The following is a 26,669-nucleotide window of genomic DNA, read 5'->3' on the forward strand; positions in this document are numbered from 1 at the left end:
ACATTTTTCCCTATCAGTATGTCTTTTTTTTTTGGAATATGGGATGGAAATCCTTGCAAACACGGGGAGAACATACAAACTCCTTGCAGATGTTTTTTTTTTTTTGTCCTTGGCGGGATTTGAACACCAGGACTCCAGCGCTGCAAGGCTGCAGTGCTAACCACTGAGCCACCGTGTGGCCCCTTAACACCTATAGTTTTTTTGACTGTAATATACTCAATTAAAAAGTGTTCCCAGACACCAAAACTAGAAAAATAACAAAAATCATAAATCATATTTCATCCATTTTTAGGTCTTTTTCATGTATGTCGCCACTACAAATCTTAGAATATGACAGGAGTCATATTTTTTTTGCCTTTTCCTCATCATTCCCACGTACCACTTCAGCTAAGAGCCAGCCTAGGATGAAGTACATAATAGTTTACTCTGAACATACCAGAAAGGGAGGCTCTTAGAGGCCATTCTACCGGGACTTCAATCCATCTGTCTCCACTTAATGAAAGAGGAAGTGTTTTATTTATCGACTGGTTAAATGTATCCAAGGTTCTCATATTCTGCATTTTTAAGTGGTACAAAGATAATCGGCCCAGGTCTTCATGCCAGTTCTCAATACCCAGTCTCACTTTAAATAACTCTCCAAGATCGTGGGTAAGATTTACCTAGGAAGGGATAAGACAATGTCTCTGTTACTGCTGAAATGGTATATAATGTAGCTCTTATATCTAACACATAAGTAACATATATTTCACATCTGGGCATATACTAAAATCTACTCATGTTTCTAAAATCATGGAAGCCAAATTTTGATAGTCGGTGCGGAATGGCATAATATGGCACTTAAAGGGCTTCTCCAACACCACCATGTAATGTCCAAGCCTTAGGATAAGTCATGAATTTGAGATCAGTGAGGGTCTGGCAACTGGCTCCCACACTGATCAGCTGATTTTAACACAGAATATGGAGCCAGAAGCAGACAGCATCCAAGTGGCCAAGTGCCCCTTTTACAGCTTGCTCCTATTTATTTGAATGGAAGCTGAATTGTAATATGCAATATGCAACCAGACCAATGAAGAGTGCAGAGAGCTGCCTGCTGCCATCTCCGTACACCGGCATATAGGTAATTAATTGTTGGCCTTGGACAACCCTTTTAATTATAGCTAATGGAAAGAAACATTAAACAGTATGTAATGTACAATGTTGTATGTAGCATTTAGTGGAACTTGTCTAATTCATTAAAAATGAATTGCAGTCTGTCAGTAGAAAAATTAGTCTCAGATTAATGACAGTTCCTTCTAGGGAAACTTCTACACTTTCCAAAGATTCCTATCTTATTCTGCATTGCAGATACATTTTCGTGAATATCTGAATTTTATTCTTGTGCAAATTAGCTTTTTAAGGGGCGGTTATCTACAGTGGAAAACATAGCCTTCGCAAGAGAAGAAATGCCACTAAAGCCCTTTCCAGCAAATTTGTATAACAATAAAATTCTGATTTTCATGAAGAAGGAGCTGCAATGCAGAATAAGAAAGAAATATTTGGAAAGCATAGAAACAGCTCTACAAGGACCGTCATTAGTTTAATATCCACTGATCTGAAAGTTATCCCCTATCCTATGGATACATAGGAAGATTTTCATCAGTACTACCAGCACAAAAAAGGTTAAAATCCAATATCTTTACTTAACATATGTAAAAGTTTATCAGTAAATGGCAGCCAATCCTATTAATAGGGAATAACTTCCTTTAATTTTTTTAAATCAATTGGAGCCAGTCATTTCCTTTTTCCGCGAGTGGTTTGTTCCCGCTCCTGGAAAAAAGAAGAGTCATGCCCTTTCGGATGGTTTCAGACGGGAGTTTTTTGGACCGGATTTTAAGGTGGTGGCTGCCTCAGAATCTGGTCCAAAAAACGGCTAGCCACGATTGGATGCAAATGCAGTGTATACAGTGCACCGGTATCCAGTCATGGCATTCTGCTCCAGGTTAGGCCTAAATGAATGGGCCTAGTCGGCAGTAAGTGTCGTGAGGCAGACATCCACGGCTGAATCATCTGCGGAATCTGCCTGAAGAAAGGGCATTGATTTCAATGGGAGGTGGTTTTTTGAACCGGATTCTAACACAAATTACGCATCAAAATCCGGCCCATAAAACCCTGTCTGAACCCATCCTTCTTCAGGTGGATTCCGCGGCTGATTCAGCCATGGATGTCTGCCTCGCGATACTCCCTCCTGACTAGGCCCATTCATTTGGGCCTAATCCAGAGCAGAATTCTGAGCCTGGATGCCGAAGCACTGTATGCACTGCAGTAGCATCCAGTCGTGGCTAGCCATGGTCCAGAAAACTCTCGTCTGAACCCGGCCTAAGAGTAGATATAGAGAATGAAACCCACAGAAGAATCTGAGAGATCTCAGACATAGGCAGCATTAGTGCCCAAGAAGAGATAACACTAGGACTATGTTAGAGGACAGAATCTTTAAATGAATGAAACTACATTGATACACGAGAGATAGTCTGATAAGACCTCAGAAAAGTCTGAAACTAGGAGCAGGATGTAAAGTGCGATCAGAAAGTCTGAAAATTAATGAAGAGTTTGAGATTACAGCCTGGAGGCAACTGCTAGTATATGGAAAAATATTTTTTGTTAAAGGTTTCCATTTTCTCTAAGGCAAAATATCGAACAATGCAAACTTGAATAGATCTATTTGCATCTTAAAGCTTACTTTGAAGAACTAGCCTGTGACAACACAAGTTGTTGTTTTATTCAAGTACTACAGATAATCCACAAAATACATCAGGACTGGTATCCATGCACTATTGTTACCCATGATACAAGGGTTACAAAGTCAGATAACTTCTATAAATCAGTAGAAACCACCAACAATCTGCTTATTAAAAAAACATTTTCTATTGTAATACCTTGTAGGTCAGTCTGGCCTTCCGCTCATCTACATTTTTCTCTTCCAGTCTGAGCGGCTTTGACCTGCCTTTGTCTCCATAGAAGACAATAATCCATTGAAGATTATCCTGTAAAGTTTCTGACATCTGAATTTCTTTGGTGGAAATAAACATAGAAATATTCCATTCGCCATCTGTGTTAAATACAAGAATAGAGATATTGTAGTAATATTCACTTTACAACACACCCCAAACCAGAATCTCTAGGATTCTCTAGGTCTAGGATTTATTCCTAGACCTTCAAGAATTGTTAGGCTTTGCACAAAATGCATTAAAGATAACGGGTTTGTTTTTTTTCAGATTAGGTTGGGAAAGGTGAACAAAAGACAGAAAACAAAAACATATCTACGCTCCAATGTCTCCCAGTGCGGTCCAGTCCTACTGCTCCTCTGTCTTTTTTTACCAGAAGTCCCTGTTGCACTATGACGTCCTGTGTCACTTTCCTTAGGCCGCTGACACTAGGTTCACACTAGCGTTCGGGTCTCCGTTCTCAGCTTTCCGTCTTCTGCATGCAGAAGACCAAAAGCTGTCAGAGCGGGTCCGGCCGTGAGCGGCGGTGAGCGTTTTATGCTCTCCGCCGCGAAACCGTTTTTTTTTAAATCGGACACAGAGTACTGCATGTCCGACTCTGTGTCCGATTTTAATAAAAACGGTTTCGCAGTGGAGAGCAAAAAACGCTCACCGCCGGACATCTTTCAAACCCATTCAAATGAATGGGTGAGAAAGAGTCCTGCAGGTTTCCGTCTTCTGCCTCTGTTTTGTGCAGGAAACGGAAACCTGCAGAACGGAGACCAGGCGCAGATGTGAACGAGCCCTGAGGCTAATCACAAGTGGTGACGTCTTGTGTCTTTCTCTGAGGATGCTGATGGGCCTCAGTGGTCACGTGCCGTAGACTTCCAGCTGAAGAAAGCACTGGAGCAGCAGGACCGGACCACAGTAGTAGACACTGGAGGACCAGCAACAGGTGAGTATGTTTTTTTAATTATATTTTTTTCACCTTCACTGGCCTAATATAAACTAGGGAGTCTATAAAGTCCAAAATGTCTCATGATCCAATATCAGTGCCAGGTAGGGGTATTTAATAATAGTAGAACATACATTTGTGAACACAAACCAAAGAAGTAATGCAGAGATGATCATAATTTTATTGATATGGAAATCAACAAGCAGATGCACAGGGGACGGGGCCTGGATTACCAGATTTACCCACTGACAGTCACGATGTAGGCAGAAGTTGTCTTTCATAGCTAATGGGACAGCACTGGGCAGGAATTCCTGAGGAGACTGATAATGGCAGTGTCCTGCAGTATTATCTTCTGTTGACCATCTGAATATTAATGCCTATAATTTGTACTTTTCCTATCAGGCTTATTGCAGTTCTGTGTGGCTGAACATATCAAAGGAACCACCTCCTTTTAACACTTTTGTCCCTAGACAATTTAGAGCTGTACATGCAGGTTGCATTAGTTGTATGACGGTATACACAAAGAAGAAGTGGGGATTAGAGACTTATATAACTTATCAGTAGGGTTGCTTTAACCATGGGGCAAATGGTGAGTTTGCTTTGGGCCCTATGGTAATAAGGGTCTACTTGGGACAGTCTTGCATTTAGAGTGCGGTCTTGCTGTTACGGGCAAGTGGGTCTGGTCTGTCCTGAATCCAACTCATCCCTTGTACAATGTTGAAGCAGGGAACTTCCCGCCCCTTGCTTCACCATTTGTCTCCTTCCTCTTGCCCTTGGTATCTTGGAAGCAGTAGGCGCAATGTACTGGCATCACTCTAAATGCACTTGGTGCTCCCTGAATATTTATGGGGACACTGAAAGAAACAGGGTAATTAATGCCTGAGAGGCCATTACAGTGACCAGCTTAAAGGGATTCTACCATTAAAATCAAATATTTTCTTGTTAACATGAAGGAATAGCCTTAAGAAAAGCTATTCTTCTCCTATCTTTAGGTGTCTTCTCTGCGCTGCTGTTCCGTAGAAATCCCGGTTTTCGCTGGTATGCAAATGAGTTCTCTTGCAGTACTGGAGGTGTCCCCAATGCTGCACGAGAACTCTCCAGCGCCTACTCCATTTTCTTCAGGAACAGGCTCTTCACATGTCTTCTTCCAAGGGTTGGCTTCAAACTTCTAGGCCTCGAGCCTAGGGCAAAGCCGACTGCATGCCTGCCGACCACAAGAAAATGGCCGCTTACAATACTGTGTAAGCGGCCATTTTCTTGTGGCCAGTGGGAATGCGCAGTCTGAGAAGACTTCTTGTGGTTGGCGGCATGGAGAAGACATCTAAAAGTAGGAGACGAATAGCCTTTCTTAAGGCTATTCCTATGTGTTCGTGAGTAAATATTCAGTTTTAATGGTAAAATCCCTTTAATGTCAGATGAGGCACAGGGGTATACAGATTAATGTCTGAGGGGGCCACAGGGGTGTACAGGTTAATGTCTGAATGGCCATAGGGTTGTGTAGGTTAATATCTGAAGGGCAACACGGGTGTACAGGTTAATGTATGATGGGCCACTGGGGAGACATTATATTGTATGGGGCCACTAAGAGGCATTATACTATATGGGGCTGCTGAGGGGGCAGAAGGTACACTGATGAGCAAAAGGGTAACAATGTTTTGAACTTATGACTTTCAGGCTCCATATCTTATCATCCACTACAGCTGCAAACCTGAGGCTACCATGATTTTATAGACAATCATCTTGACTAAGTTTGACTTGCAACCATTTAGCATATGATTAGATATAAAAGATTTGTGTTATGTAACTGCATTGTCAGTGTTTTGGTGCGGGTAGTGGAAAAATCTTTTTCTTCTTGTATACTACAAAGTACAACTTATTCTCACATTCTCTAATAGCTCAGGGTGTCCCCAGACCTCAACCCAATCGAACACTTGTGGGTAGAGTTGAAGAAAAAGCTGTATTTGTACCTAAATGAGTCACGTTATGCTTGAATCTGATCGAGAGCATGTCTAGAAGGATTCAGGCAGTGTTGAAAGCCAAAGGTGTTTTTAAGAAATACTAACAAAATAATAAAAATACAAATTTCGATTTTTAGGAGCAAAACAGTAACAATGCAGTAACATGACAAGAATCTGCAAAACTAATCATACGCTAAATAGTTACAAGTCAAACTTATGTATGAGATCAAAAGGATTGTCTATAAAATGATGGTAGTCTCACGTTCTAAGCTGTAGTGGATGGTGAGAGTCTGAAAGATAAAACTTCAAAACATTGTTCCCCTTTAGCTTGTCTATGTGTGTTTAAGTGATGGTGATGGGGGAAGGGGGCGTTTAAGGAACCTTTGCACTGGGCCTATCAGTGTGTTAAAATGCCCTCATCATGGATATAGAGTGAGGATCATAGGTTACAGCTAATGTATTTTTATTCAATAATTTTATTTTCCCTGGTTACACATGCAATTTGGTTTATTGTTTTATATATCTGGTTTGGTTTCATAGGTGTGATGTGATAGTAGGTTATCATCTAGGGCAGCGGTTCTCAACCTGTGGGTCGAACGACCAAAACACAGGGGTCGCCTAAAGCCATTGGAAAATACATATTTCCGATGGCTTTAGCAGCTGAGAAGCCACACTACCTTTTGCAGCAGGGTAGATCCTAGTGGGCTGAAGGACCTGTGATGATGTCATGACCATGTGATCAGACTCTGTGGGCGGAGCTATTCAGTACAGTACCGAGTTACACAGGAAGAGGAAGCTGCAGTGGAGACTGGAAGGTAAGATGGAGGGAGGAGACAGCAAGTGTAAGCAAGAGGGGGGGAAAGGGGGTTCAGGCTGTGTGTGAGCATGATAGGGGGGGTTCAGGCTGTGTGTGAGAAAGGGGGGGGGTTCAGTAGATTTTGTGAAAGAGAGCTTTTGTGATTAATCACTATGTTTAAATTATGTTTTATTTGTAGCAATGAGAATACATAATGCATATCAGGTATTTACATTCCGAATCATAACTGTAGCAAAATTAAGGCCGTTCACACGGGAACAGAGGGGCAGATTATGGCACGAAATCCACGTCATAATCCGCCCCCTCACAATGGAGGTCTATTTAGACCGCCAGGCTTGTTTCCACGGCTCGGTGAGCTGTGGCGTCCACCTGGCAGCAGCAACCTCCCGAGTTGGCCCATTAATTTGAGCCGACTCCAGGGGGGAAGCTGTGACAGTCGTGGCAAGCGTGTTTTGACCCGAGAGTGATGCAGCTCCCCACGTCACTCTCAGTGCCTAAATCCGCCCCCTGTGTGAACTAGCCCTTACAGTTATGAAGTAGCCACCAAAATTATTTTTTGGTTTGGGGTCACTGCAACATGAGGAACTGTATTGCGGGGTCACGGCATTAGAAAGGTTGAGAACCACTGCCTTATACTATGACTAAGGAGCAAGTACAGATGGTTTGAAGTACATCAGAATGAACCACTCTGGCGGTTTTATCATGGTTGTATCTTGCTGGGCATGCCATGTGGTTTTAACTTTATTTTTTCCTTTTAACAATATGTTTCTCTTTGTCTTTCCCATCTGCTTAGTATTCCTACATTTTAGAAGCCCCGACTTTCACAAATAGGTTTATCATAGGTTTCCATGCTGCAGTACCCCAGCTATCATGTATGACCTGTGAAGACTATGAATAACCCAGGCTGTACCGCTATAGCACACATGAAACATTACACCGTGCCCATTGCATTCTACTGCCATGATGAATCCAGATATCATTGCTCTCTGTAAACACTATAGGCTCTGGATAATTGAAGTAGGCCTCGATCAAAGGACTATCCTCTAATGGAAAACTATTGATCAGCACTTGCCGTACTAAATTAGTTCATCTCCTGTCACTACTGAGCAGCCTCTAGGAACATTGCCCATTACTGGAACAGAAGCTACAAGAGCCTCCACACCATCACATTCATTCATGAGTCTAATCTTATACTTAAACGGGTTTTATTAAGGATTGTTTCAAAAAAAATAATACAACACAAGTAAAAAGAAGATAAGCAGAGCATCAATGATAAAAAATATAAATCAGTAGGCTGGGAGGCCAAAAAAGACCCCCCCCGCACATAAACATCAACAATAAAATAGCTCAACAAGGAGAAGAAAAGGGAATAAAGAAAGGACAAGAAACAAACAAACAAACACAAGACGAAAACGGAGAGACCACAAACAGAACCAGAACGGGAAGCGGAGGAAAGGGAAAGCCAGAAAGAAAAGGGAGAAGAAAACAGGCGGCCACGTTACACTCAAGCAAAGGCAGTAGAAAAAGCAGAAGATTCCCGGAACATAATCCAAGGACGCCAGCTAAGCTCAAACTTGGAATAAGCGGGAGAGTCCTCCGCCACCAAGGTCTCCATCCTCTGTATAAGGAGGAGCTCCTGGAGGAACTCAAGCAGGGAGGGTGGAGTGGAGCTGCGCCAGTGCCTTGGAATAACGGTCCTGGCGGCCGTAAGAAAATGCCTCAGGAGGTCCTCCTTAATAGCCGACAGCTTGCCAGGGATGACTGACAGAAGTGCCAGCTGAGGAGAAACAGTCACAGAACGCCCACTGACCGTGGAATACAATGAAAACACCGCGTCCCAGAAAGGTCGCAGAACATCACAGTCCCACCAAATATGTAGCATAGTACCCCTAGCGGAACCACAGCGCCAACATAAGTCTGAAACTGCAGGGAAAATCCTATGAAGAAGCACTGGACACCTATACCACCGGGACAGAATCTTGAAATTTCTCTCCTGAGCACTACATGGTAGGGCCATCTTATGAGAAAGCAGGAAGGATCTGTCCCAATCCGCAGAAGACAGACCCACAGGAAGGTCAGAATTCCAAGCAGCAACATAGGAGGGAAGTCCTGCCGTGGCATCCGAAAGGAGAGTGTCATACAACAGCGAAAGAGCGCGGGGGGGGGGGGAACCGTCGCCCAACAAGGGATTCTAAGGCTAAGGCCGGAGGAGAGAGGTGAGTAGGGAGCGAGAACCGCGTCAAGAAGGATTGAAGTTGGGCATACTCCAACCACGAGAGGCGTAGTTCCGGGTGAGAGCTACACAACTGGGCAAAAGGAAGGAGCGGAGAATCACCTGCCACCTCCTGAAGACGAGTACGATTCTCTCTCTCCCAACAGAGGAACCGATCCACTGAGCACCCAGGGGGAAACATGGGATTCTAGGGGAGTCATAGGGCCCGGAACACGGGCCAAGCGACCAGAAGAGCAGACCAGATCCCACACCCTCAGGAAGTGCGAAGGGAGAACATAGAGGCCAGGAGGTTTGGGACGAAAGTGCGGTGGAATCCATGGCCAAGAGGAGAGCGAAGATGATATCAGGTCAAATTCGATGGACACCCACTGCTTATCTTGATGACGGAATTGCCAGTCAAACAGACGAAGCAAAACCGAGGCGCGATAATAAAGGCGCACATCCGGGAGGCCAACACCTCCCCTGGACTTACGCCTGACAAGAGTACTAAACCCAAGTCTGCTCCGAGAGGAGCCCCATACAAACTTCCCAAACAAGGATTGTACCCTAGCCAAAAAAGTGCGGGGGAGAGGGATGGGAAGGGCCTGAAACAAATACAAAAACCGGGGGAGGACATCCATTTTAAGGGCATGGATTCGGCTGAACCAAGTAGGAAGACGAGCGCCATAAGAGCGTAGGTCCGAAGCAATGGCATCCAAAAGTGGGAGGTAATTAAGGTGGAACAGGGAAGCAGGATCAGGGGAGATATGGATCCCCAAGTATTTGAAGGAGGAAGGTTGCCACCTAAAAGGGAAAGTCTGCGCCAGAAATTCAACCTCGGAAGGAGGAAGTGAGACATTAAGGGCCTCACTCTTAGATAGATTAACCTTGAAATTACTGAGGGCACCAAAACGGGAGAATTCACGCTGAATAGCTGGAAACGACACCCGCGGTTCGGAGACATAAAGCAGAAGGTCGTCAGCATATAACGCCGCTTTGATCACACGAGACCCCAGAGGTATACCGTGCACATCCGGACAGCGGCGCAACGCCACCGCCAGGTGCTCCATCACCAAAGCAAAGAGCAACGGCGAGAGGGGGCAACCCTGGCGGGTACCGTTACGAACAGAAAAAGGATCCGAAATCACTCCGTTCGCCCGGACACGCGCCGACGCGTTCCCGTAGAGAGCCAGAATCTTGCCCAAAAATCCGGAACCAATACCGATCTGCACCAGGGTCTCCCGAAGAAACCCCCAATGGATGCGATCAAACGCCTTCTCGGCATCAATTGAAAGCAAACAAAGAGGGACCCTAGAGGAGCGGGCAACGGAGATGGCAAGAACAGTTTTGCAAATATTATCCCGCGCCTCCCGACCCGGAATAAAGCCGACCTGATCACCGTGAACCAAAGCAGGCATGAAAGGAGAAAGGCGATTCGCCAACAATTTCGCATACAATTTTACGTCTATATTGATTAGGGAAATAGGCCGGTAACTCGCCGGGCACACCGGATCCTTACCAGGCTTAGGAATCACAGTGATCAGAGCCGACAAGGATTGCGTAGCGAACGGTGACGACTCCCCTACACTATTAAACACCCGCGCCAGATCCGGGGAAAGTAGAGAACTGAAGCATTTATAAAAACGAGCTGTGAACCCGTCTGGGCCCGGCACCTTACCCGCGGGCATCGCCTGAATCGCCGCTGCGACTTCTTCCAACGAGAAGGGTGTCTCAAGGGCTTCCGCGTCAGAACTAGAAAGGGAGGGGAGGGCAGTCTCCATGAGTCTAATCTTATGGTCACCACTTCCCATATATCTTTAATAGTAATTTATGGAAAGGGTCACAACAATGGGATTACTATATAATACCAAAACTGTGAGTGGAAGAGCTGTACAGCAAGTAACTTCCCAATAAATATTACTGTAATCTACATTACAATGTCAGAGAGCTTCTATTACCTGAGGTCATCGATAGAGTCTCATTCAGAAGAGCGCCAGAGCTGCCGTCATTCTTAGTTTCTGTATTCATAAAATAATACAATGCTTTAGGTATAATGGGATATGCTATATATACAGTTCACACAGTATTTAGTAATTACTCCTAAAGGTATATATGGTGAATAGGGTTGAGCGATCGTGTTTGGAAAATATCGGATTCTGATTGGAAATCGAGAAAATTTCACGATCGCAATCGAAATTCCGAACACGATCTTTTTAGATGGGATCGAGATAGGTGATTATTTCCCACAATGCTTTGCTACTGGCCAAGTATTGTGGGAAAAGCGAACAATGTTAGCCTTCACACTGAGTATACGCTCCGCTCATTCTGAGTGTATACTCAGTGTGAAGGCTCCTCTGCGGTTCCATAGGAATGATTGGAAGCAGCCGGCACACAGCCTTAACCCCCTGCGTGCCAGCTGTGTCCATTCATTCTAATGGGAGAGTAGCTAACATCTCTAGTAGCTATGTACCTGCAGAGATGGCTGGTCTGGTGCCCGGTGTTGTGGTGCCCAGGGCTTGTGGCTTAGGAGAGTGTGGGCGGGTACAGGGCGGGGAGACGTGACATCTCCCCTCCCAGTACCCGCCCACACTCTCCTAACCCGCCCACACTCTCCTAACCTGGGAGGCAGGGGGCAGCGAGGCGAAGAAGAACGAGAACAACAGGCACCATACCAGCCATCTCTGCAGGTAAGTGGACACCCGGGGGGACTAAGTAACCAGAGGATTAAAAAAAAATCACTATACAGCATGGATTCTAACAATTAAAGCGTTCAATTGTTAGATTCCATGCTGTAAAGTGAATAGGATTGTTTTTAAAATCCGATCTCCGATTAGTAAAAAAATCCCATTGACTTGCATTGGGATCGGAATTGGGCTCGAGATCGGGTTCGAATGAAAAATGATTGGAAATCGGATTTCAAAATCGATCCTGAATAGTCAAGATCGGCTCAACCCCAATGGTGAATTAACAAGAAAGACTCTTAAAGGGGTTGTTCAAGATCAGATATTGTTGAGCTATCCTTGAATAGGAGCTGATCTGCAATAGCACAGTATGTCTGTTTCCAGGCTCTGTACACGGTGTGGATATCGGCTGATCGGATGCAGTGCTGGTTGTAGGACCTCACTAATCTGAAATTGGTGAACTTGCCTAAGGGTAGGCCATCAATATCTGAACTTGAACATCCCTTTAATGCAAAAACATATTAATGGCCATTGCAATATAAAAATCCTTCAACTAAGATGGGTCCTGTATTATGAGAATGACATCAGATGTCACGGTCAGACATGACAGTAATATCACATTCACAGAAATGACTGTACCTGACACTTGACTGTGATAACTGATTCTGTCATGTCATATCTCAGGATCACCTTAGGCTGGAATCACATCTCTGATACCTATCCTGACTACCCAACGTGTCACTTATTATTTGTTAGGGGCAAATCACACCATTATTTATAGTTTTCTGGAAATTGTCGTGGTCATTTGTCAGCATCAGTCATGTTCATCTCTGTGTCTGTCTACAATTGTGTGATAGCATGCTAACATAGGTGACCGTGCAGTATACACATGTAGTTATAGGATACGTACAGGGGAGGTAGGTGCTCATTGAACAGGGTTAGAAATAAGATCAAAATCATCTGGATATATAATAATATTATAATGAATAGAATTGTATGAAATAACTGAATTATACCTACCGGTATTTATCTATCTAAACAGAAAATTCAGACAGCACATCCCAATACGAGCAGGTGAAACATGCTATAGCAGTATTATAGATATAAAAATTACTGCAGCCCTCTGCACACAGAACCAGGACATATAAGTATAGAAAATATTATAATCGATCATAATTAGAGATGAGTGAATATATTCGATTGAGTAGCTCCGACGCATAGCTCCCGATGCCAGGAAAGGTGGGAGGGGCAGTAAAAACTCGATGCCCCTTAAGTGTTTATGCACCGGGAGCTATGCGGTGGAGGTATTCGAACAAGTATATTCGCTCATCTCTAATCATAATTTAATAATTATTAAATTGACTACTATGATCTATACATAGAAATTAGAAGGACTTGGTTGTACAGATTTATCAAAAAATAAAAACCAAAAAGAGGGATTTCTGTTTAGCATAGGGTCCCATATCAATGAGGTCGCCTTGTCGGGGCAGGTGGGGTTTTACTATTTGTTCCATATGACTTAAAGGGGTATTTCCATGTCAAGGATCCTATATATTGCTAGCTTATGTAAATTCAAGAGTTTTTCTACATGTATATGTACAGATAGTAGTCAGTTTAGTAATAAATAATAACAGCACATAGGGATGTGCTATCTGAATTTTCTGTTTATTTATTGCATGAGAGATGGGGCCCCCATTATTGGACTTGCACATTGCCATAGAGTACTCTCTTAGGCTGGGTTCATACGATGTCTTTTGGCTCGTAATGTGGCACGTAGACGGCGCGGGAGCTTTTGCGGGCCGTATACGCTCCCATTGATTTCAATGGGAGCCGGGACCGTATACGCGGCGCTATTTTGCGGCCGAAGCAAAATCACGGCCGTAAAATAGCGCCGTGTATACGATCCACGCTGCCATTGAAATCAATGGGAGCGTATACGGGCCGCAAAAGTTCCCGCGCCGTCTACGTGCCACATTACGTGCCAAAAGACATCGTATGAACCCAGCCTTAGATTCTACTTTAGGCTAAGGCCCCATGTTGCAAAAACACAGCTTCTTTTGCTGCAGATTTTGTTGCATTTTTTTTTGGAGACAAATACAGGAGTAGATTGAGCAAAAGATAGAAGTATATGTATTTTATATACATCTCCCATTCTTGGCTTTGACTCAAAAAAAACGCAACAAGAGCATGGCACTGGATCCTGCTTGCCCTGTGTTCACATTGTAGACCTATTCTGGTCCCAAGAGAGATATGTTTGTTTAGTGTAGGGCCCCACCTAAATGAGATCGCTTTGTCGTGGTGGGTGGGCTTCTTAGGGCGTGTTCACACCTGCGCCTGGTCTCTGCTTTCAGGTTTCCGTCTTCTGCCCAAGAAACTGGACAGGAGACGGAAAGCCGCAGTCATTTTTCAAACCCATTCATTTGAATGGGTTTGCAAAGTGTCCGCCCGTGGGTGCCCATGAGTGTTTTATGGTCTCCGCAGCGAAACAGTTTTTTTTTTTTTTTTTTTTTTAACTGAACACAAAGTCGGACATACTCACAGGCGGACACGGTCTGCCGGGTTTCCGTCTCCTATCGGCAGAAGATGGAAACCTGAAAGCGGAGACCAGGTCGCAGATGTGAGCCCGCCCTTACACAATATGCACAACCAAGTGCCTCTAATTTCTCTGTATAGATAATAGTAGTCCAGATAATGGAGACAACAAACAAGCCTAAAAATATAACATTGTTATAAAAATCAAACAAACATATTTAAAAGAAAAAACAGAGAGACATTCTCTAGCCACATTTATTTTTCACATTGTGCCTCTGACCTGTCACTGGTAGAGTCATGGACATCATTTTCGTTTTTTCTTTTCTCCACGGCTGGGCTATAAAGATGTATTTGTTCTTGATGAATGATCCTTCCTCCACCACAGCTTTCTCCAGCTGTAAATTAGTTTGCTTTTCTTTCTCTATGAGCAGCTCGTGTATTACACCAATGTCAACAGTTTCCAATTGAAATCCAACCGTCTGATCAATAAGAGCATGGGAACATGATGTTCATGAATTGCACTGTGTAGTAGGACACTTAGCAGTCCTATCTTAGATTACTAATCAATGTACTCATCCGCTCATTTAGAATATACACAAGCTGTATAAATCCAATAACAGTGGTACATACATTAGAGATACTTTCAGTACCAACCATGGTCTAATATGGTGGAAAATTCTAATTCACCACTAGAGATGAGCGAATAGTATTAGATCGAATACTACTATTCGATCAAATACTCGTATCGGTCGAATACCACGCAGGAAAATTCTATTGAATTCAATACAAAAACCTCCTCGTCCTGCTACTTCCTGAACTTGGAGGATCCAAGGTGTCGAACTTTGGTTTCCATGAAAACCGGAACAACATTCCCGTTTTTTCCCATAGACTATAATGGTATTCGATATTTGATCGAATACTACTTGCTCATCTCTATTCACCACCACCATTGATAAGAATCATCACAGCATCAGTGACACTTTACTGGGTAGCATACAAAGGACTATAGATTAATTTATTAATAAAGATTTCATTGCCAAAGTTATAGGAAAATTAGTAGCATGCTAGATTCTATGGCTTGTGAAATGCAAAATTCCAACTTCTTCTCCACCCTGGGCAGAAGTATTAAATTACAAAGGATGAAATTGATAGATTTTTGGACTCGGTGTCTCTTCTCCGCCTCTCTCCTGATCAGTCTAAATCTTTAGCCACTCCTATTACTTTATTAGAGGTTAAGGATGTTATAGCCTCGCTGAAGCCGTTAAAATCCCCCGATCCTGATGGCTTTTCGGAGATTTACTATAAAAAGTTTGCAGATGTTCTGTCCCCTCATCTTCTGGGGGTTTTCAGGAGGGCGGTGAAGGAACAATGTTTTCCGGAGGAGATGTTGTCCGCTACTATAGTAACTCTTCCGAAACCGGGCAAGTCTCCCACCGTTCCTGCTAATTTTAGGCCTATCTCACTCTTGAATATCGATGTTAAGTTGTATGCCAAAATCCTTGCCGAATGCCTCCTTCATCTCCTCCCCCAGCTGATCAAGCCTGATCAGGTGGGATTTGTGTTGGGCAGGCAGGCCCCGGATGGCACGCGGAGGTTTATAGACCTCATCCAGAAAGCCGAAAAAGATGGTGCACCTTCCCTGCTTTTTGGCCCTGGATGCCAAAAAGGCCTTTAACAGGGTCCATTGGAGCTACCTTGATAGCCTTTTGGATAAATTTGGTGTGGGCCCTGTCTTTAAGTCGGCTATACTAGCTCTTTATTCCCATCCTTCAACCCGTGTGCTTTCCTGGGGCTTCTTGTCCGATGCCTTTCAGATTTCGAATGGAACCCGACAGGGCTGTCCTTTGTCTCCCACTATATTTGCCTTGGTAATGGAACCCCTGGTGGAGTCCATTCGAACAGACGGACACATTGGAGGTAATACCGTGGGTCGTCAGCAACACAAAATTGGTCTATACGCTGACGACGTCATACTGGCTTTGACTCCCCCTAGCTCTTCCTTGAGTGCAGCTACTGCTGTCCTTGAGAGTTTTGGTAGGATCTCCTATTATAGAGTTAACCCTTCTAAGTCCCAAATCTTGCCCATTATAATCCCGCCTTCTATGAGACAAGACCTCAGTCTCAAATTCCCCTATCAATGGAATGACTCTCATATTATTTACCTTGGCATCTCTCTGACGGCCCCGAGCTCTGATCTATTTTCTGCCAATTATGTTCCTCTCCTGACTAGGGTTTCCTCTCTCCTCTCCACCTTCTCTCAACCAATGTTGTCTTGGGCAAACAGAATTGCCATCATTAAAATGATGGCATTACCTCTAATTTTATATCTGTTTCCTACTGTAGTTATCCCTGTCCCTGACTCATACTTCCCCAAACTTCAGAGTATACTTTCTAACTTCATATGGGAAGGTAAGAAGTCTAGGGTCCGATTTAAAGTGATGACCAGACCTTGGACCAGCGTGGGAGCAGGTGACCCGGACGTTAGGAAGTACTACATGGCGTCTATCCACGAGCAACTTAAGGTTGGATGGGATGAGACCTCTAAGTGGCGTTCAGCAGAGATTGAGGAGAGTTTGTTGAATACCCCACTTTTGAGTATCCTACGCCCTAGAGATCTGGGCCCCACTACTGCACACTTTCCTTTGTTGAGCATTAGGGCCTCCACAGTTGCATGGCAATATTTCTTGTCCAACACTTCTTTGGAAGACCAGGCCCCTTTGACCAAACTGCCGTTACTTTACGTGACCGTTGAGACTTCATGACTGGGTGACTAGAGGCCTACATAAGATTGCCCATCTGTTTTCTGAAGAGGGGCTCAAATCATTCTCTATGTGTTAGGGAATAGCAGATGATAATTCCCCAGAAGCTGCTGGTGAACCCTGGAGGGAGGGGCACAAGGGACCGTGAGCCCTAAACTGAAGCCCCCCACTTTCCCTTCCTATTGCCAGACCCTATCCTAGGTGATAGGCGACAACCACGAGGACAAACCCTCCCTGAATACGTGAAACACAAAACGCAGACAAGACGCACAACAACAAAGGGAGGTCAGCTAGCCAGGGTTCGGTAACAGGAGAGCGATGCAGTGCCAAATCGGAGTCAAGAGAATAGTCAGTAGGAAGCCAGAGGTCAAGGATAAGCATACAAGTAAATAACAGCAAGCGATACCAGAAAGCAAGGGCAATAACCGGCACCAGTGTGACTGTGAGCCAAGACTAAATAGGGAAGGAAGAACCCGCCCAGAACCTGACAGGAAGAAAAGCTGTCAATCACAGGCAAGACAGATTAACCACTTAATGAACAGAGGTAACCTTGGCAGAAGACGGGTGTGGTGCAAATCCAATTAAGGACAGAGCCGTGTTCACACAGTGCAACTAAAAACCTTAAGCAAATTGTCAAACTGCACACGCCTCCGGCGCCGCAGCATGCGAGCAGAGGGTGGCGCAGAGGCCCGAACAGGCAGAGATGTTACACTATGCTACAATATGATTTTAACCTCTCCAAAACTGACTTTTTTTAAATTCCTACAATTGCGTCACCTTTTTCAGACCCACGGACCCTCGAGATTAGTCTTCCCCAGACTTGCTCTAAATGTTAGGAGTATTTAGGTTCATTGCTTTCTTTCCTGGTTGATTAGTCTGTCCTCCCATTTGCACCTGGGAGGAGTGGTCTCTACTCTGTATTTAAACCCATGCCTCCCATGGTTCTGTGCTGAGTGTCGCTTTTACAGAGCTAGGCCTTAGCAGGAGGAGTAGGTGGTTATCTTGGATAGAGGAAGTTCCGTGGTTGGTTCTTGGGAGGTTTTGGGTGAACAAGTTGGTTTGTGTTTTCCCTTCTGTGTTCACCAATCCTCCCTCTGTGTATAATTGACTGTGTGAGTGAATTGCCTTATCCTTTGATTTCTACTCAGTTTCCCTGTGTTTGTTTCCTAGTGTAAAGTTCCTTCCCATATTGGTTTGGGGGAATTCTTTCCTACATGTTTCCTGTGTGCTGCTTGTGTTGTTAGTCAGCGCACACCCTTGTCAGTCCCTGTCAGTAGCAGCTTCACTAGTTCGTTAGGGGTGACCCCCTTTAGTCTCCAGTCCCTAGAGATCTTATAGGGCATTCCTTCTCCCACTTTCCTCTAGGCCTACGGTGTCAGTGAGAGAGGAGCTGTCGGGGTCAGGCTTAGCCTGAGAACAGCCGACCTACACCCGTGAGGCAGGGACCGGGTTAGCTAGTGGGAGTAGTGCAGGGCGAGATTCCCTACTGCTATCCCTTAGCCCCGTTGCAGCTACCTGGACTGACATAACAGTACACTCAGCCAGTAAAAAAAAAAAAAAAAAAAAAAAAAAAGGTTTGTTTGTATTATGACGGACCTGAAACAGTTGTACCAGGCGGTGCAGCAGATCTCCACTGAGATGGAGGGGATCAAGCTACGAATGGATGCCATCCAAGCTTCTGGCGTATCTCAAGTACAGCAGTTGGCTCAACACACAGCCTCTCAGGTGGAGGGCATACAGAGGCAGGTGAGTAGCGCCCCTGTGGGTCGGCCTCTGGAGCCAAAAGTCAGCTTACCTGAACCCTTCCGAGGTAAGAGGTCAGATTTTTTCCGATTTCAAAAGGACTGTCTTTTGTATTTCCGGCTACGGCCGTTTTCCTCCGGTTCTGAGGTACAGAGAGTTGGGATTATTATTACTTTATTGAGAGATGATCCCCTCATCTGGGCACATTCGTTACCAGCCGACTCAGCTTGCTTACTAACTGTAGAGGCGTTTTTCTCCACAATGGGGTTACTGTATGACGACCCAGACAGGGTACGCACGGCTGAGTATAACCTACGACGTGTGGTGCAAGGGGATCACGCTATAGAGAAATATTGCACGGAGTTTCGTAGGTGGGCAGCAGAAGTACATTGGAATGACCCCGCTCTACTTAGTCAGTTTGAGACAGGGCTCTCAGACCAGGTTAAAGACCATCTAGTTTCTCACCCTGTTCCGGGAGATCTAGATGAGGCCATGCAGCTGGCAATTAGAGTTGGACGGCGCCTCCGGGAGCGTGGAGACAAGAGTCCTGGGGGGCTTAACCCTCCTCAATTCTCCGTTTTTAGAGAGGACCCGGGGGACCAACCCATGCAGATTGGGGCCACTGTGCGAAGTGCCAGACCCAAGAGTGAAGGGTCCCGCACAGTACGCTGTTTTGTGTGTGGAGGGATGGGACATGTAGCAAGGGTATGCCCCTCCAGAGAATGGTTCGCCAAGGAGAGTAATAACCCCAGGTCTATTGAGGGTAAAGGGAGAAAACCTACTAAGGAGGGAGGTGTGCATATTTCCTGTACTCAGACTGCCGGGTTGACCCTTGAAGGATGGGTAAATGGGCAGAAGTGCCGGATTTTGGTTGATTGTGGTTCGGCAGTCAACCTTATTGACTCAGAGTTTTGTGAGCAATTAAGGGTGAGTCCTTTGGTCTTGGAGTCTCAGATACCGGTGTGGGCTATTGATAAGACCCCTCTACAGCAAGCTGTCATCTCCAAACAGGTGGAGGGTTTGGAGTTTATTGTGGGTGGCCACAGGGAAGAGATTGACTTGTTCTTGTTGTCTAAATTACCAGCACAAGTAGTGTTGGGGTGGCCCTGGCTGAAGCAGCATAACCCTATTATCAACTGGGAGACCGAGTCAGTAGTTTCTTGGGGGCAGGGGTGTAATGGTCGATGTCTGCCCATATCCGTTATGTCTTTGTCTATAGACAATTTGCCTCAAGAAATATGTGAGTTCAGGGAGGTCTTTGAGGAAAGGGCAGCCAAGACATTACCACCACATCGCACCTATGATTGCTCGATTAAATTTATACCAAATGCAGTGCTACCCAAGACACGATTGTACAATCTCACTATTCCGGAGAGGGAGGCGCTCAAAGAGTATATTGAGGGGAGTCTAGAGGTGGGGCATATTCGCCCATCTAAGTCCCCAGTAGCAGTGGGGTTTTTCTTTGTAAAGAAGAAAGATGGAGGGTTGCGCCCTTGTTTGGATTTTAGGGAGATTAACAAAATCACGGTGCGGAATCCCTATCCCATTCCGTTGATCTCGGATCTATTCAGCCAGATTACGGGAGCCCGCTGGTTTAGTAAAATAGATTTACGTGGGGCATATAACTTGCTGAGAATCAAGAAGGGGGATGAGTGGAAAACAGCGTTTAACACACCCCTAGGACACTTTGAGAATCTAGTGATGCCTTTCGGTCTAACCAATGCGCCTGCGTTTTTTCAGAATTTTATTAATGATGTACTAAGTGCCGTCATAGGGAGGGGGGTTGTGGTCTATCTGGACGATATACTCATTTACACCCCGGATTTGGAGACTCATTGGGAGAGAGTGAGAGAGGTTTTAGATCTCCTGAGGGTTAACCAATTAAGTGCTAAGCTGGAGAAATGTGTGTTCGCGGTCAATAAGTTATGTTTCCTTGGCTATATCCTATCGGACAAGGGGTTCGAGATGGACCCTGAGAAGGTCAGGGCAGTCTTGGAGTGGCCGCGACCCGAGAACCTAAAGGCGGTCCAACGGTTCTTGGGGTTCTCCAACTATTATCGCCAGTTTATCAAGGGATTTTCTGAGGTTGTGAAACCTATCTCGGACTTGACTAAGAAGGGGGCTGACTGTGCTAAGTGGTCGCCAGAGGCGCTGGCTGCGTTTGAAGAACTGAAGAAGCGATTCTCGTCCGCTCCCATTTTGAGACAGCCGGATGAGAGGTTGGCCTTCCGAGTGGAGGTGGATGCCTCCTCGGTGGGGGTGGGAGCAGTACTTTCTCAGGAGTTCGAGGAGGGTATGCATCCCTGTGCCTTCTTTTCTAAGAAATTCTCTGCCTCTGAACGGAATTATGACATCGGGGATAGGGAACTACTGGCAATAAAACTAGCGTTCGAACATTGGCGTCATTTCCTGGAGGGGGCCAGAAGGCCAGTCCAGGTATTTACTGACCACAAGAATTTGGTTTATCTTGGGTCGGCGAAGAGATTAAATGCACGGCAGGCCAGATGGGCTCTATTTTTTGCGCGGTTCCATTTTACCGTGACTTATGTGCCGGGTTCAAAGAATGTCAAGGCTGATGCTTTATCCCGGTATATGTCGACTGAGGAGGAACGAGAGGCGCCTGCCACTATTCTTGGGGATGGAGTGGTGGTAGCAGTATTGGGCGCGAAATTGGAGAAGGCCTTGATCGAAGCGCAACACGCTGCACCTTCCAAGATACCTAGAAACAAGCTTTTTGTCCCAACTACTCTCCGACAAAGTCTCCTGAGGGAGTGTCACGAGTCGGTTCTTGCTGGTCACCCGGGGGTTTCAGAGACCATGAGATTGGTGTCTAGGAATTTTTGGTGGCCAGGGTGGAGTAAGGATGTCTTGCAGTTTGTTCAAAATTGTTCGGTCTGTGCAAGAGCCAAGGCGTCGCATACCCGTCCCCACGGTCTTCTACATCCATTGGAACCTCCTAAGGCACCTTGGACTCATCTGTCTATGGATTTCATCACGGGCCTTCCGGTGTCTAAGGGTTTCACGGTCATTTGGGTAGTCGTTGACCGCTTCACGAAAATGTGCCATTTGATCCCGTTTTCCAGGCTGCCATGTGCCAAGACACTATCTGAAGCGTTTATTAAAGAAATTGTAAGGTTGCATGGTCTTCCTGAGGATATCGTTTCGGACAGGGGACCGCAATTTGTGGCTAAATTCTGGCGGGCTTTTTGCAGCAGGTTGGGAGTTACACTGTCGTTTTCCTCCGGGTTTCACCCAGAGTCTAACGGACAAACAGAGAGGAAGAATCAGGATGTGGAACAGTTTTTGAGGTGTTTTGTTCGAGAGAACCAGAATAATTGGGCTGCCTTTCTCCCCCTGGCAGAATTTTCCCTAAACAACCATGATTCCAATGCCACAGGTACCACACCTTTTTTTTGCTCCGGTGGTAGACATCCTGTTTTCGGAGTATTTTCTTCCATTTCTTCCCCAGTTCCGGAGGAGGAGCTATTTTCTAAAAAGCTGCAAGGGGTATGGTCCCGTATCCGAGAGAATCTGGTGCGGGCGTCGCACCAGGCTAAGGTCCAGGCGGATCGGAAGAGAGGAGAGTTGCAGTTCTTCCCTGGTGAGATGGTTTGGTTGTCCACCAAGAATATCAGGTTGAAGGTTCCTTGCAAGAAGCTGGGTCCCAGGTTTGTGGGTCCTTTTAAGATCATCAAGATGGTAAATGAAGTGGCGGCGCAGCTGCAACTACCTAAAAGGTGGAAGATAAACCGGGTGTTCCATGTCTCCTTGTTAAAGAAGGCCAAGAAGGGAACGTCTCCTGTTAAGGTTCCACCAGTTTCTGAGTCCGGGGAGTATGAGATATCCCGAGTTCTGGATAGCAAATATGTTCGGGGGAAGCTACGGTATCTGGTGGCATGGAAGGGATACGGTCCTGAGGATAATTCTTGGGTTCTGGAGTCGGATATGTCAGCCCCCAGACTCGTGGAGAAATTCCACAAGGAGTTCCCGAAGAAGGATGCTCCTAGAGAATCCGGAGTCTTCTCCTTGAGGGGAGGATCCTGTTAGGAGTATTTAGGTTCATTGCTTTCTTTCCTGGTTGATTAGTCTGTCCTCCCATTTGCACCTGGGAGGAGTGGTCTCTACTCTGTATTTAAACCCATGCCTCCCATGGTTCTGTGCTGAGTGTCGCTTTTACAGAGCTAGGCCTTAGCAGGAGGAGTAGGTGGTTATCTTGGATAGAGGAAGTTCCGTGGTTGGTTCTTGGGAGGTTTTGGGTGAACAAGTTGGTTTGTGTTTTCCCTTCTGTGTTCACCAATCCTCCCTCTGTGTATAATTGACTGTGTGAGTGAATTGCCTTATCCTTTGATTTCTACTCAGTTTCCCTGTGTTTGTTTCCTAGTGTAAAGTTCCTTCCCATATTGGTTTGGGGGAATTCTTTCCTACATGTTTCCTGTGTGCTGCTTGTGTTGTTAGTCAGCGCACACCCTTGTCAGTCCCTGTCAGTAGCAGCTTCACTAGTTCGTTAGGGGTGACCCCCTTTAGTCTCCAGTCCCTAGAGATCTTATAGGGCATTCCTTCTCCCACTTTCCTCTAGGCCTACGGTGTCAGTGAGAGAGGAGCTGTCGGGGTCAGGCTTAGCCTGAGAACAGCCGACCTACACCCGTGAGGCAGGGACCGGGTTAGCTAGTGGGAGTAGTGCAGGGCGAGATTCCCTACTGCTATCCCTTAGCCCCGTTGCAGCTACCTGGACTGACATAACACTAAAATTGTGGAATCGAACCTCGCCTGTTAAAGTGGGGACCTCTGCGTATTACGGCTTTCTTTTTGTTCCCACTGAGCGGGTCAAGCCTTTTCATCTGCTCCGATGGGAAACAGATCTTGCCAGACCCATTACTCTGACGGACTGGTATAAGGCTAGTGGGTTTGTTAAACGTGTCTCTAGGGGAGCGCTGCAATGGGAGACGGCCTTAAAGATAATGTTGCGCTGGTACAGGGCCCCTAGCCAGCTGGCGCACATAGACCCCTCTTTTTCGAAACTCTGCTGGAGGGGATGCAGTCATGTAGGGTCTTTAATACATTTGTGGTGGGAGTGCCCTCCGGTCTTAGCCTTTTGGGTAGCAGTATATAACTTTATGTCCTCCATAGCCGGTCTTGTTATATACCTCTCTCCTGGGCTGGATCTTTGCTTCTTGGATACTGGTCTTTTCCCCTCAGGCACGCAGGTTGTGTTGGGTCAGATACTGCTGTTGGCCTGATCCATGATCGCTCGTCAGTGGAAATCCACGCTTTGTCTGACCATTACCGAACTAATTCACCATGTTGACCTAGCCTTCACTTTGGAGAGGTTGCTGGCTAATGGGAACCATACATTCCTCAGGTTTCGCTCCAAATGTTCTCTTTGGTCCTCCCCTTCTCAGCCCCAGTCTGGTCCCACAACAACTCCCTAATTTGTATACGGTACCGGATGGCTCAGTTTGATTTCTATAATCGGACCTGGTGACTGATCACCGTACGACTCTTTTGCATCCTATCTCGTGTGTCCTTGGTGGCGCTAGATTTTGTTCGGGTGTACTGTTCTAATTGTGTTTTGCTTTTTGTTTCTTGTTTTCTCTTTCTGTCTTTGGTTACTTTTGCTTCCTCCCTCCCCTGTCTCCCCCTCCCCCTCCTGGATCTCTCCCTTCCCCTATTCGCTCCTGATCCTACCTGGCCTCTCTACTATGATCTAGATAAATAGTGCCTGGGAATCTCATATGGGCAGCGCCGCACCTCCCATGAGGCGACCTGAAGCGACTGCTTCAGGCGGCGCTATGCCAGGGCCCCAGGGAGGGCGGCATTTTTACTTACCTAAGCCAGTCCAGGACAAGCTGTCCTGGACTGGCTTAACACCGAGCGGTGGATTGGGGAGGTCCTGTGGACGCAGCGCTGCTCCAGCAGCCTCCCCTCACGCTCAGGCAGAGAGCAGATCATCTCCGTGCCTGCTCTCTGCCTGCAAATGCTGCTAAGCCCCGCCCCCTTCGCTTAGCCCCACCCCCTCCGCTTCATCATGCCCCCTCCTCCCGGGGGAGGGGGGGCGGCTTTCTGTCGTTCGCCTCGGGTGGCGAAAGCGGAAGGTTCACCCCTGCATATGGGCCCTGCTCTTGGCTTTCTTATATAATTCCTCTTTATTTTTGCATGGACAAACCTCGCATCTGGAATATTGTACGGAGCAATGTTCTTCTGTTTATTATTTCTTATGTATAGTTTCTTGTTGATTTTTTTCTTCTGTTTTGTATATAATGTAAAACTTTCTTTTTTTCTTCTCAATAAAAATCAAATAATCAATTACTCAATTTAAAATAAAAAATAAATTACTTTGTTAAATTTGCAGTGTTTTAATTTTTAACAAGCCAGGAAGCCACTGCATGAAATTAGCTTACCCCCCTACTCGCCTTTAACTGCTTTGGTCATATTTCCACAGCACAAAATTCCAGGTAGGGTACTTTGGGTACTACTGGGTACTTTTTTGATACCCCCTAAAATAAGGTGCTGAGTGAGTTAAAGTGGCATTATAAGGTCATGTATCCAAACATTACAGAGTATTGATTAGTCAGCGAGAATCACTACCTAGTGAGGGATATCTCGTAGCAAGCAGCCATCATTACATAGAAATTGACAGTATGGTATTGAGGGGTACTATCTGCATGGAAAGTAAAGTACCGAGTACCGAAACCAATGAAGTCATGTTGACGCAATGAAGTGAAAAAGTGTTTGAAGCTGATATGGCGGGCATCAAGGAAATAAATGTAAGGCCTGGTTCACATTTGCGGAGGGGTTTCCGTTTGGGAAATCTGCTTGGGGACCCCTGAATGGAAACCTATTCTGCATAAAAAAGCGGCTACCTTAGGAAACCTGTGGACCCCATAGACTACAATGGTGTCCGTGTGGTTTCTGCATGAAAAATGCAGAGAGAAAAGCGATGCTTGCAGGATATTACTCTCCACATTTTTCATGCGGATAGGGGAATGGATTAACCCAAACGTAGATATGAACCGGGCATAAGACAGTTTACAATAACCAAGTGTAGCCGTTATACTATACCCCTAAGATGTGTACAAACATGTTCCTTGCTATCTATAAAAGACTAGATCTAAATATTAGAGATGAAAGTAAAGAGAAGCTAAAGTTGATCACAGTCTTTGTTAGTCTGCAGGTTTTTCTGAATATTCCTGTAATGCTTTCATAGAAATCCTGCAGAGATCACAGGCAATAATTTCATTTTTTAAGTTTCCAATGTCACCCTGCAAATAGCTGGAGGACTTACTGAGGCTTACAATTGGTTGCAGACAGTGTAAAAAGTGGAGGCTTCTATTGCACCCAGTTGGCTTACAACCAGCTGCAAGATTGTATCAACATAGTATCAAGAGAAAGAATTTAGTGTTTCTCTAAAACAAGCATTGCCTACTCATATAAATGACATGAAATAATCCCAAGGTTATGATGATACCCAGTAAGAGGACAGTGAGAGTCCGTCTTAGAGATATAACGTGTACCCTTTGGGGTACAGGTACCACAGTTTGTTCCCTAAACTCCTATGACACAATGTAGTGGCTTTGGTTCTAATCTATAGACATGCACATGTAATATTCTGCTATTATCAAATGGACCTGATGAATTTATGTTCATCATTGAGATGCAGGTCGGAATGAAGTTTAGATTCTCTGGATTGAGTACGACTGTCACTAACACAACTTCGTTTTTACAAGACATCAGTTATACTTTCGATTATTTTTCTTGACTATAAAATATGATTTAAGATTTCTTGAAGGACTAAAAGCCTCCTAATGATAAGAAGAGAAACAAACACTTTTAGCATTTATAGAAATAATGAGAAGCAATAAACTAGAAAAGCAAAAGATCAAGTTTTGCTAATATTTCCCTTTGAGGCTGCAGTTGCTATGGTACCATCATCACTAGGTGTATTGTATCTAAATATAGGGGAAAATCAAAGATAACATCACATGGAGCAAGAGCTAGAAAGAAGAAGAAGAAGGCAAAGACTAAACAAATCATTCCATCTTTTAGTTTCCATAT

The 26,669-nt window shown here is 45.2% G+C and overlaps 1 protein-coding gene across 1 annotated transcript in view; it reads right to left on the minus strand.

Annotated features, from left to right (window-relative positions):
* The window catches only part of RP1 (RP1 axonemal microtubule associated), a 370,941-nt gene that overhangs the window by 56,096 nt on the left and 288,176 nt on the right, over positions 1–26,669 (minus strand). The window contains exons 49-52 of the mRNA XM_075270496.1: positions 14,396–14,594; positions 10,861–10,920; positions 2,913–3,085; positions 437–659 (exon numbers count right to left, since the gene is read on the minus strand). Of these exons, the coding sequence (XP_075126597.1) occupies positions 437–659; positions 2,913–3,085; positions 10,861–10,920; positions 14,396–14,594 (655 nt within the window). The remainder of the gene's footprint in view (positions 1–436; positions 660–2,912; positions 3,086–10,860; positions 10,921–14,395; positions 14,595–26,669) is intronic.

The sequence above is a fragment of the Leptodactylus fuscus genome, chromosome 4 (genome assembly GCF_031893055.1).
Source record: "Leptodactylus fuscus isolate aLepFus1 chromosome 4, aLepFus1.hap2, whole genome shotgun sequence".
In the NCBI taxonomy this organism is placed as follows: Eukaryota; Metazoa; Chordata; class Amphibia; order Anura; family Leptodactylidae; genus Leptodactylus; species Leptodactylus fuscus.